General features: G+C 42.8%; 1 protein-coding gene across 2 annotated transcripts in view; it reads left to right on the top strand.

The window, feature by feature from the left end:
• The window catches only part of LOC131199530 (glycerophosphodiester phosphodiesterase domain-containing protein 5-like), a 161,193-nt gene that overhangs the window by 128,087 nt on the left and 20,268 nt on the right, over nt 1-12,838 (top strand). For both annotated transcript variants that reach the window (XM_058185386.1, XM_058185385.1), the window contains 4 exons: nt 5,244-5,326; nt 6,794-6,944; nt 7,901-8,119; nt 10,061-10,218. In XM_058185386.1, coding sequence (XP_058041369.1) covers nt 5,244-5,326; nt 6,794-6,944; nt 7,901-8,119; nt 10,061-10,218 — 611 coding nt within the window. The remainder of the gene's footprint in view (nt 1-5,243; nt 5,327-6,793; nt 6,945-7,900; nt 8,120-10,060; nt 10,219-12,838) is intronic.

The following is a 12,838-nucleotide window of genomic DNA, read 5'->3' on the forward strand; positions in this document are numbered from 1 at the left end:
TCACACACAACACACACAAACACGCACCAGTTTTAAGCACAGATTATTGAACGCCACCTTCGACCACGTATTGTTTCATATTTTTTATTAGTTTTATCAGAATATTAAAAGAAAATGAAAATAATGGGAAAATATTTAGATTTAACCGCTGGCTATTTAAATGTAAGCGCTGGCTATTTAAATGTAAGCGCTGGCTATTTAAATGTAAGCGCTGGCTATTTAAATGTAACTGCTGGCTATTTAAATGTAAGCGCTGGCTATTTAAATGTAAGCGCTGGCTATTTAAATGTAAGCGCTGGCTATTTAAATGTAACTGCTGGCTATTTAAATGTAAGCGCTGGCTATTTAAATGTAAGCGCTGGCTATTTAAATGTAACTGCTGGCTATTTAAATGTAACCGCTGGCTATTTAAATGTAACCACTGGCTATTTAAATGTAAGCGCTGGCTATTTAAATGTAAGCGCTGGCTATTTAAATGTAACCGCTGGCTATTTAAATGTAACCGCTGGCTATTTAAATATAAGCGCTGGCTATTTAAATGTAACCGCTGGATATTTAAATGTAACCGCTGGAGCAGGGGGAGGGGTTGTGCAGTGAACCAGAACACATCGTTAAATTTGATTGGTTGGTGAGGTCTGGCGTGAGGCAGTCTGCGCCGTGATTGGTTGCTTGGGTGTGGAGGGGGAGTTTCCCGTTTTTCCCACCTTTTTTTCTTCGGCGTGCCCTCTAATTTACCTCACTTCTGTGTTGATTTACCTCACGATGCTCCTGTTTGCCTGACTATCTGCTTATATATAGATTGTAAAATATCTTTATTTGTGTAAAACTACAAGTTCGTGTCGGTGTCTACGGCTCCATTTGGACCTCTGTTACGCAAAACCCCAACTTTTTTACTTTTACATCATAATATATGCTGGCAATTCCTGTAACAACAGACCGTCTCTCTAAATCAGTGAAAACCCAAAGTTTCATTTTTCCCCCCCCCACCTCAGGCACAAAGTCCCCAAAAAGTAGAAACAAAAAAAATTGTATTTTTTTCCCCTTTAATCAAAGCAGTCGATTTGGCCATCTCTGCTAATTCCAATCATTTATCCATTACGAGGATCAAAGCTTCCTTCCATTTTTGTGCATGAAGTAATTTTGCTGCTGTCAACATATTTAACATCAAAGTTCCAAAAATTTTTTCCCCAGGCTCTTTGTCCATTAAGCCTAAAAGAAAAATATCGGGTTATTTTTCTTTATATTCACTTTTAAGAATCTCCTGTATTAAAATGTGAATCCTACTCCAGAGGTGGTTTTTTTTGCTTTAATTACATGCTCGCCATAAATGGTACAAAGTTCCTTCTTTACAAATTACATTGGCGGCCGCATACAAAAAAAAAAAAACCTGTATAAAATGTTTACAGGTGCATTATCCCACCCACAAGACTGGCAAAGATTAGTAAAAAAATACTCTCCAATTAGTTGGAAATGTGAAATGGAATTAGGAACATATTACCATATATGGTGGGAATGCCAAAAAAACCAGAAAAGTTTTGGTAGCAAATAAGAAGCTGGTTAGAGGAGATGTTAATGATCAAAATCGAGGTCAAACCAGAATTTTTCTTATTGGGTATGATGGACGACAAACAAGATAAAAGTGTTACTTATTTAGTATTGCACATACTAACCGTGGCAGGACTAACATTTGCCCAAAAGTGGACGTGCAAAGATGTACCCTCGAAAGAAGACTTAATAAATAAAATTTATGACTGGCTTGAGAGGAGATAGAATGCCAGAAAGCAGGGATAAGAAGTGTCTGGAAATGTATATATCAATGTATATTGCAAATTGTATTTATGAGGGTAGAATAGTTTTATTAAATATGTATAGAGTTGTAATAGAAGTAATAACATGGTATATACTTGATATAAATGGAATCAGGAGATATATAAACCTATATATAAACTGAGAACACATGACATAGTAAATTAGATTTGACATAGATGTTAAAAACCAGAGACGTGGAGCAAAGTCCACTGTTTTTGTTTGGTTTTTTAAAATTCAGTAAAAATTTATTTTTTTAAAAAGTTCCTTCTTTACAATTTACATTTCCAATATTCGGCCATGTATTGACTGCCTCCTGTGGGGCAACCACTTGAAGATCTGAAAGTTATATAATATAATATATAACAACAGAGTTGGAAGGGACCTTGGAGGCCTTCTAGTCCAACCCCCTGCCCAGGCAGGAAACCCTACGCCATCTCAGATGGTTATCCAACATCTTCTTAAAAATTTCCAGTGTTGGAGCATTCACAACTTCTGCAGGCAAGTCGTTCCACTTATTAATTGTTCTAACTGTCAGGAAATTTCTCCTTAGTTAATGAAAGCTCCCCAAGGATTCAAAGAAAAACCAAGAAAGTCCAGTTGCCTCCTGAAAAAAAACCCACCTTTGGGACAACCATGATCTGAATGTCTGAGAATTTCTACAGACTTTTAGCTGTACAATTTGGGATGAAGACCCTTCGCAGGGTGTGGGAATAGGAATGGATTTCCAGAGGAAATAGAATAGCAGAATGGCTTAAAAAGAATATTGAATGAGACTATACACCCAGATCAAAATGGCTTTCTTCCAAACAGACAAATAAGAGAGAATGCAAGAATAATAGTAGACATATTGGAATATCATGAAGCCCACCCAGAGAAACAAGTGGGCCTTGTTTTTCTGGACGCCCAAAAGGCTTTTGATAATCTAAATTGGCAATTTATGATTAGGCAAATTTGGATTTCCAGAGGAAAAATTGCAGACTACAGGAGCCGTTACAGGTAGACTCCAAGTGGCCTCAATGACCCTCTAAAAGGATGCAAATGACCAGCTGTCTGCAAGAAATACCAATCCTTCCATTTCCCACCATACAGTCAGAGTTGAAGAAGCTTCTTGGGTGAGAAGCGAAATGTCTTAACAAAACAAAAAACAAGAAAGTCCGGTCGCCTCCTGAAAAAGCACCTTTGGGACTCCCCAAGGATTCTGGACTGGCATAGAATTAGTTTTATTATTAATTGGGGTTTTATGGTTTTATTTTAATTATGGGCCAAATTTAATAAGTTTTTTATCATTGCTTTTATTGTATTGTACTTATTTATTGTCGATTTTACTTGGCTGTGAACCGCCCTGAGTCCTTCGGGAGAAGGGCGGTATGCAAATTAAATTATTATTATTATTATTCTGTTCAGGGGCGAACCCGAAGAATTTAAACGGGGTTCTTCTCCTTTTCACCTAACAGGAAACTTTCTACCTTTGTTCTATTGATTTTCTGTACAAGGAAAGGGAAATAATCACAGTACTGAAATTCACCGCTGCAGGAGAAGAGCAAGCAAAGCAGAGGGACAGAGTTAAGAGAGTCACTTGCAACTTGCAATGATTCACTTAAGAACTGTGGGCAGGAAAGGTCGTAAAATGGGACTAGGGTCTCTTATTTTGATCACATGACCCTGCAGTGGTCATGTGCAGGGAGAAAAAAAAAATCATAAGTCCCTTTTTTCAGTTGTTGTGACTTCGAACAGTCACTACACAGATGGTTGTCAGTCGAGGCACAAGTGGGCGCTTCGAGAAATTTAAATGGAGCTTCCGCGCTGGAGTGGGAGCTGATCGGAGGCTCAGAAATCAACCTCCGTCTCCCCCCCCCAAGTCTATAACTCAGCCGCTTCGTTGGGTTTCCAATTAAGTGATGCAAATCTTGTCCTTTTGCAGGGAGCTTTTAACGGGGCCGATATGGCACACGGCAGGCTTCAAAGGGCCCTTAAGTCTTTCCCCGTTTTATTTCATCTAAATCCCCTTCCTATTAATGGATCAAAAAAAAAAAAAAAAAGAGAGGCATTTTTGCTGCTTAGGGCAAAGCAAAATTAGTGCGGTGCTCAGCCTAGCATTTAATTGACTGTAATCCTTCCAAATTTAGGAGATGCCTTTAGGTGTTTTTTTCTCTCTCCATTTTGGCAGTGAAAAAAATCCTCATTATTTTTTTTTTCTTAGTACGGTTGGTATGGATGTATCCATTTGTGTGTGTGTGAGTATATATACAGATACACACGCACATATATATGTGTGTGTGTGTGTGTGTGCGCCCGTATTTTTTGCACTATAAGACGCTCCGGAACATAAGACACACCTAGCATTTGGGGAGGAAAAAATTTTTTTGCCTCTGCCTCCCGGTATCCATCTGGCTAGCGTCCTTGCAGCAAACAGCCGGCAAACGCTGGAGCCTTCGCTGCCGAGCAGCTGATCAGCGTTGGATCAGCCTCCCGGAATACTGCCGATCAGCTGTTCAAGGTGGTGGTAATTGGCAGTGGCGGCGATAGGCGGTGGTGATCCCCGCCACCTAGAACAGCTGATCAGCGCTATTCCGAGAGGCCGATCCAACCACCGATCAGCTGCTCGGCAACAAAGGCTCCAGCATTCTCCGGTGGCGGTGAACCCCCCCTTCCCCCACCGCAATATTCACCCTATAAGACGCACAGACATTTCCATCCATTTTTTTTTGAGGGTGGGGAAGTGCATCTTATAGTGCGAAAAATGCAGTATATGTATGTATGTATGTTCGTACGTATGTATGTATGTGTGTGTGTGTGTGTGTGTATATATATATATATATATATGTATATGTATGTATATGTATATATATGTTTTCTGAGGTTTTCGCGGGTGTTTGTATGTAGGTCTTTGGTTATTCGGGTTTTCTCCCGCGTAAAATTGGAAGTGTCTTGGCGACGTTTCGATGAAGTCTCATTCGTCATCTTCAGGCTTCAGCTTCGTGCTTCTGGAGCTTTGCTCCCAGAAGCACGAAGCTGAAGCCTGAAGATGACGAACGAGACTTCGTCGAAACGTCGCCAAGACACTTCCAATTTTACGCGGGAGAAAACCCGAATAACCAAAGACATGTGTGTGTGTGTGTGGCTTTGGATAGTGAGATGGGGAGGGGCATATAAATACACGAGGAGAAGGAACAGCACAGAATCAGATTCGTAGAGTTCTGTTGTTCTCGCCAATCTCAATAAATGTAATTTTAATTTTGAATTAAATTAATTTTAATTTTAGCTTTTCTGTGGAATTGGTGTTCCTGGCCTAGTGAGGCACATATCTTTAAAACATGTTTGGATACTTGATGTTCATATTTTAGTTTCCGGTTTGGAAAGGTGTCCCAATGTAGCTTTCGGTGCGTAGCAGTAAAAACAAAATATAATTTACATTCTTTCTGTTTCTCCTCCAGTTAGCACCTGAAAACACTCTGATGTCCTTCCAGAAAGCCGTGGAGGAGAAGGTTTACGGTGTGCAGGCAGATGTGGTGATAAGGCAAGTCTCTCTGCTTGTGCTCAAGTTTTAAGGCTGGGGTCTCCAAACTTGGCAACTTGAAGGCTTGCGGACTTCAACTCCCAGAATTCCTCAGCCTGCATGGCTGGCTGAGAAATTCTGGGAGTTGAAGTCCACAAGTCTTCAAGTTGAAGTCCAAAAATCTTAAAAGTTACCAATCTTAAAGTTACCAATGATGGCTGAGGAATTCTGTGAATTGAAGTCCTTAAATCTTTATTATTATTATTATTATTTATTAAATTTTTGTACCGCCCTTCTCCCAAAGGACTCAGGGCGGTGTACAGCCAAAGATAAAACACAGGATATATACAATTAAAACCAACATTTAAAACATAGCAAATTACAAAAAGGCTGAAAATTAAAATTAAAATTTTAAATTTTAAAATATTAATAAAACCCCAATTTAAAATAAAAACTACTTATGCCAGTCCCGCTTGAATAAATAAATGTGTTTTTAGCTCACGATAGAAGGTCCGAAGATCAGGCACTTGATGTAAACCAGGGGGAAGTTCATTCCAGAGCGTCGATGCTCCCACAGAGAAGGCCCTACTCCTGGGGGCCGCCAGCCGACACTGTTTGGCGGACGGCACCCTGAGGAGACCCTCTCTGTGAGAGCGTACGGGTCGGTGGGAGGCATAAGGTAACAGCAGGCAGTCTCATAAGTACCCGGGTCCTAAGCCATGGAGCGCTTTAAAGATGGTAACCAAAATCTTGAAGCGCACCCTAAAGACCACAGGAAGCCAGTGCAGACTACGGAGCAGCGATGTCACGTGGGAGCCACGAGCGGCTCCCGTTACTACTCGTGCAGCCGCATTCTGGACTAACTGTAGCCTCCGGGTGCACCTCAAGGGCAGCCCCATGTAGAGAGCATTGCAATAATCCAACCGAGACGTAACCAGAGCGTGAGTGACTGTGCATAAGGCATCCCGGTCAAGGAAGGGACACAACTGGCGGACCAAGCGAACTTGGTAAAACCTGGAGACTTACCAAGTTTGGAGGCCACTGGTATACACAGTGGTGGGTTGAGGAATTCTGGGAGTTGAAGTCCACAGGCCTTAAAGTTACCAAGTGGCATGGCAGTTGATAAGTTAAATAACCCGGTTGTTAAGTGAATCTGGCTTCCCCATTGGCTTTGCTTGTCAGAAGCTCCCAAAAGGGGGATCACATGACCCTGGGACACTGCAACCGTCATAAATACGAGCCAGTGGCCAAGCGTTTGGATTTTGATCACGTGGTCATAAGGATGCTGCAATGGTCGTGCGTGTGAACAACGGTCATAAGTCGCTTTTTTCGGTGCCGTTGTAACTCTGAACGGTCACTCAACGAATGGTTGTAAGTCGAGAAGTACCTGCATTTGCAAGGACCCAGAAGCAAGAAGCCAAATTCTGAATGGAACCCTGGATCTGATCCATCCAGCAGGATAATTATTATAGGTTTTTCTATTCACAGTTACGACGGAGTGCCTTTTCTTATGCATGACCAGACGTTGCGAAGAACCACCGACGTCGAGGAAGTATTCCCAGAACTAGCTTACGATCATTCCTCTATGTTCAACTGGACAGATTTGGAAAGACTAAATGCAGGCAAATGGTTCCTCCAGGTGTGTAAGTAAGTAGTAATATTATGTCCAGTTGGTGGTTAAGGTAAAGGTAAAGGTTCCCCTCGCACATACGTGCTAGTCGTTCCCGACTCTAGGGGGCGGTGCTCATCTCCGTTTCAAAGCCGAAGAGCCAGCGCTGTCCGAAGACGTCTCCGTGGTCATGTGGCCGGCATGACTCAACGCCAAAGGCGCACGGAACGCTCTTCCCTTCCCACCAAAGGTGGGCCCTGCTTTGTTGTGAGTGCTCCAACACTGGATGTTTTTAAGAAGAGATTGCACAGAAATAGTATAGGTCTCCTGCGTGAGCAGGGGGTTGGACTAGATGTTCTCCCAGGTCCCTTCCAGCTCTGTTTACTGGTTCAGGGGTTGCAACTGCTTCCCTATCAGGAAAGGTTGCAATATTTGGGCTTTTGAAAAAAAATCTAGAAGGTCGGCAGATTTGCAGGGGCTAAATGAGAGATCTACAGAATTATTCATGGTGTTGATAAATCGGACAAGGGGTAGCTGTTTTTTTTCCCAGTTTGCCAAATTCTAGAACCAGAGGTCAAGCAATGAAATCGAACGTTGGAAAAATCAGGACAGGCAACAGGAAAAAAAAATGTTTTTCTCACCCAATGTATAATTCAACTCTGGAGTTCAATGCCATGAGACGTGGAGCTCGCTAAACTACTTGGCTGTCTCAAAGGTGCCTTTTCCAAAAGGTAATTGGAATTTCTTGGGGGTTTTTTTTTTTTTCCTTTGAAAAGATTTCGCTTCTCATCCAAGAAGCTTCAGAGAACTGAAGAAGCTTCTTGGATGAGCAGTGAAATATTTTCAAAGGGAAAAAAAACAAGACCTGTTGCCGTTTGGAAAACCATGACCTGGATGATTGAGAATCACCATTGGCAATTCTCCTCCTGATTTCTCAAAGCAAACCTGCCGTCTTCAAAGCACAACATTCACAATTCTTCCCACAGAATGACCCTTTCTGGACGGTCAGCTCCCTTTCCCCATCTGACTTCGTAAAAGCCGCCAACCAGTCCGTCTGCAAACTGACCGAGATGCTGGAAATCATCAAGGACAACGCCACCGTCCTCTTGAACCTCCAAGACTTGCCCGAAGATCACCCGTATTACACTACTTCGGTCAATGTCACCCTGGAAACCGTCCTCGCCTCGGGCATCCCTCAGCAGGCTGTGAGTTGCATTGGGACTTTTGTGGGTAGCACTTAGCGATAACAATGTCACTTAGACTTATATACCCCTTCACAATTCTTTACAGCCCTCTCTGAGGGGTTTACAGAGTCAGCATCTTTTCCCCGACAATCTGGGTCCTCATTTTACAGACCTCAGAAGGATGGAAGGCTGAGTCAACCTTGAGCCGATTAGGATCGAACTCTTGACAGTGGGAAGACTTAGTCTGCAATACTCCTTCTAACTATTGTGCCACCATGGTTGCTTCCTTCCCTCCCTCCCTCCCTCCCTTCCTTCCTTCCTTCCTTCCTTCCTTCCTTCCTTCCTTCCTTCCTTCCAGCAGTAGCACATAAGACTTATATACCGCTTCACAGTCCTTTCCGGCCCTGTCTTAAGAGGTTTACAGAGTCAGGCTATTGCCCCCCACAATCTGGGTCCTCATTTTACCCACCTCGGAAGGGTGGAAGGCTGAGTCTACCTTGAGCCGGTCAGGATCGAACTCTTGACAGTGGGAAGAGTTAGTCTGCAATACTCCTTCTAACTATTGTGCCACCATGGTTGCTTCCTTCCTTCCTTCCTTCCTTCCTTCCTTCCTTCCTTCCTTCCTTCCTTCCTTCCTTCCTTCCTTCCTTCCTTCCTTCCTTCCTTCCTTCTAGCAGTAGCACATAAACTTATATACTACTTCACAGTGCTTTCCAGCCTTCTCTTAAGAGGTTTACAAAGTCAGACTCTTGACTCCAACAATCTGGGTCCTCGTTTTACAGACCTCAGAAGGATGGAAGGCTGAGTCAACCTTGAGCCGGTCTGGATCGAACTCTTGACAGTGGGAAGAGTTAGTCTGCAATACTCCTAACCATTGTGCCACCATGGTTGCTTCCTTCCTTCCTTCCTTCCTTCCTTCCTTCCTTCCTTCCTTCCTTCCTTCCTTCCTTCCTTCCTTCCTTCCTTCCTTCCTTCCTTCCTTCCAGCAGTAGCACATAAGACTTATATACCGCTTCACAGTCCTTTCCAGCCCTGTCTTAAGAGGTTTACAGAGTCAGGCTATTGCCCCCCACAATCTGGGTCCTCATTTTACCCACCTCGGAAGGGTGGAAGGCTGAGTCTACCTTGAGCCGGTCTGGATCGAACTCCTACAGCAAGCAGTGAGTTAGCCTGCAATACTGAAGTCTAACCACTGCAGTACTGCGGCTTTACTGGGTAGCTATTGGACAAACTTTAGGGCTCCTGTAGGTCAATCTGGCTTCCCTGTTGACTTCGCTCATAAGAAGGTCACAAAAGGGGATCACACGACCCATCCACCCCACCCCTCGGGACCCTGCAACCATCATAAATATGAATCAATTGTCCACCTGAATTTTGATCATAATGACCTTGGGAATGCTACAACGGTCATAAGTGCGGAAAACTCATAAATCGCTTTTTTTTTTTTTGGGTGCTGTTGTAACTTAGGACAGTCGCTAAACGGATGGTTGTAAGTGGAGGATTACCTGTGCTAACCTGTTTGTCCAGCTATTGTCGTTTAAGTGTTCCCACCTATGTTTTCAAGATTCTAGCTAAGGCATCAGCATATGTTTGCTTTTTTTTATTCGCATTTATATCCCGCCCTTCTCCGAAGACTCAGGGCGGCTTACACTATGTTAGCAATAGTCTTCATCCTATTTGTATATTTATACAAAGTCAACTTATTGCCACCAACAATCTGGGTCCTCATTTTACCTGCCTTATAAAGGATGGAAGGCTGAGTCAACCTGGGTCCTGGTGGGACTAGAACCTGCAGTAATTGCAAGCAGCTGTGTTAATAACAGACTCGTTCTAAGTTTGAGTTGTTTTGGACTCAGCTGAGGTATTGGAGCTCTAACTCCTCCGAAGCATCTCCGTTTTTTCCTGAAATTGGTCTCCTTCGAAGTTTTCTGAACCTTTCTTTTCTCCCCGCTGCTCTCCCAGGTGATGTGGTTGCCCAGTCTGGATAGGCATCTGGTTCAAGAAGTCGCCCCCGGATTCCAGCAGACCTGCGGCCAGAAGACAGACCCCCAGCGGTTAAGAGACCGAGGTTTCCAGAAGCTCAACCTGAGATACACCAGGGTCACCCGCCAGGATATCAGGTTCGGTTCTCAGCTGGCACCACTGGTCCCTCGGCCTACTTTTCAGAGGGCAGGGCATGACGGGTGATGGGGCAGTTCTGGAGGTAACAATGATCAGAATAACAGAAGAGCTGGGAGGGATCTTGTAGGTCATCTAGCCCAACCCCCCCCCACCCAAGCAGGAGACCCTACTACACCATTTCTGACAGATGGCAGTTCATCTTCTCAGTTCAGCTGCACTTCTCAGCTGAACTGAGCTGAGTCCCCTCTGGCTTTGCTTTTTTTACATGGACGTAGTTAGGTGGCTCAGTGGCTAAGACGCTGAGCTTGTCGATCGAAAGGTTGTCAGTTCAGCGGTTCGAGTCCCTAGCGCCGCGTAACGGGGGTGAGCTCCCGTGACTTATCCCAGCTTCTGCCAACCTAGCAGTTCGAAAGCAGGTAAAAAAATGCAAGTAGAAAAAATAGGGACCACCTTTGGTGGGAAGGGAACAGCGTTCCGTGCGCCTTTGGCCTTGAGTCCTGCCGGCCACATGACCACGGACAGCGCTGGCTCTTTGGCTTTGAAACGGAGATGAGCATCGCCCCTTAGAGTCGGAAACGACTAGCACAGATACGCGAGGGGAACCTTTTTACCTTTAGATAGCTAGGGTATTGATGGTCTCTGATTGTTAAGTGAAGCGGTCCATGACCGTGATTACGATTGCGGTTAACGAAGGGAGGTCTCTGAGAGACATCTTTTTCTCTTCAAGAATGTAGGACCAAAGGATTATCGACAATACTGGCAGGCAAGGCAGCTTGGTCTAACGGTTAAGGCACCGGGCTAGAAAGTGAAAGACCATGAGTTCAAATCCTGATGTAGCCATGAAAGCCAGAAATGTGAACGAACGAGTTATTGTTACTGAGAGGGTGCATGGATAGATATCCTTCACATCTTTTTGTGAATCCTTCCATTATATGCTCCCACACACCCTTTCAGTAATAATGGTTATTGAAGATTATTATTATATATTACAGGGGTCTCCAACCTTAGTAACTTTAAGGTTTGTGGACTTCAATTCCCAGAGTTCCTCAGCCAGCAAAGCTGGCTGAGGAACCCTGGGAGTTGAAGTCCACAAGCCTTAAAGTTACTAAGGTTGGAGACCCCTGATCTATTACATCTATTACCTGCTGCCTATCTCATAGAATAACATAAATATAAGGCTGGAAGAATTCAAGAAGAAATCTTGGGAGGGTCTTCTAGTTGAACCCCACCTGCCCAGGCAGGAAATGCTATATACCATATTGGAGAAATGGCTGTCCAGTCTTTTTTTGAAAACCTCCAGTGTTTTGAGCACCCACAACATCTGGAGACAAGCCGTTAATTGGTAAATTAACTGGTTAATTGTTAATCGGTTAATGTTTCCCACTGTCAGGAAATCTCTCCTTAGTTCTAGGTTGCTTCTGTCCTTGATTAGTTTCCACCCATTGCTTCTTGTCCTGCCTTCAGGGGGCTTTGGAGAATAAATGGACCCCCTCTTCCCTGGGACAGACCTTCAAGTATTGGAAGATGCTGTCATATCTCCCCTTCTCCTTCTCTTAGTTGGGTTAAACATGCCAAGCTCCATCAACTATTTGTCATACAATTTAGCCTGCAAACTCTTTACCATCTTTGCTGCTCTTCTCCGCACCCATTCTAGAACCTCAGCATCGTTTCTGTCTCCCACTGTTAGAATAGAATAGAATAGATAGAATAGAATAGAATTTTTTATTGGCCAAGTGTGATTGGACACACAAGGAATTTGTCTTGGTGCAGATGCTCTCAGTGTACATAAAAGAAAAGATACCTTCATCAAGAATCATAAGGTACAACACTTAATGATAGTCATAGGATACAAATTAGAATAGAATAGAATAGAATAGAATAGAATAGAATAGAATAGAATAGAATAGAATAGAATAGAATAGAATAGAATAGAATTTTTATTGGCCAAGTGTGATTGGACACACAAGGAATTTGTCTTGGTGCAGATGCTCTCAGTGTACATAAAAGAAAAGATACCTTCATCAAGGTACAACATTTACAACACAATTGATGGTCAATATATCAATATAAATCATAAGGATTGCCAGCAACAAAGTTACAGTCATACAGTCATAAGTGGAAAGAGATTGGTGATGGATGGGAACGATGAGAAGATTAATAGCAGTGCAGATTTAGTAAATAGTTTGACAGTGTTGAGGGAATTATTTGTTTAGCAGAGCGATGGCCTTCGGGAAAAAACTGTTCTTGTGTCTAGTTGTTCTGGTGTGCAGTGCACAACACTTAGTGATAGTCAAGATTACTAATAAGCTATCAAATCGTACTAGGAAACAAATAAAAATAAATAAAAAGGGATAGAATAGAACTGAATTGAATTAAGAATAGAACAGAACTGAATTAAGAATAGAATAGAATAGAACTGAATTAATAGAATAGAATAGAATAGAATAGAATAGAATAGAATAGAATAGAATAGAATAGAATAGAATTTTTATTGGCCAAGTGTGATTGGACACACAAGGAATTTGTCTTGGTGCAGATGCTCTCAGTGTACATAAAACAAAAGATACGTTCATCAAGGTACAACATTTACATTTAAGCAGAGAACATCATAGAAACACT

Source organism: Ahaetulla prasina, chromosome 5 (assembly GCF_028640845.1).
Source record: "Ahaetulla prasina isolate Xishuangbanna chromosome 5, ASM2864084v1, whole genome shotgun sequence".
In the NCBI taxonomy this organism is placed as follows: Eukaryota; Metazoa; Chordata; class Lepidosauria; order Squamata; family Colubridae; genus Ahaetulla; species Ahaetulla prasina.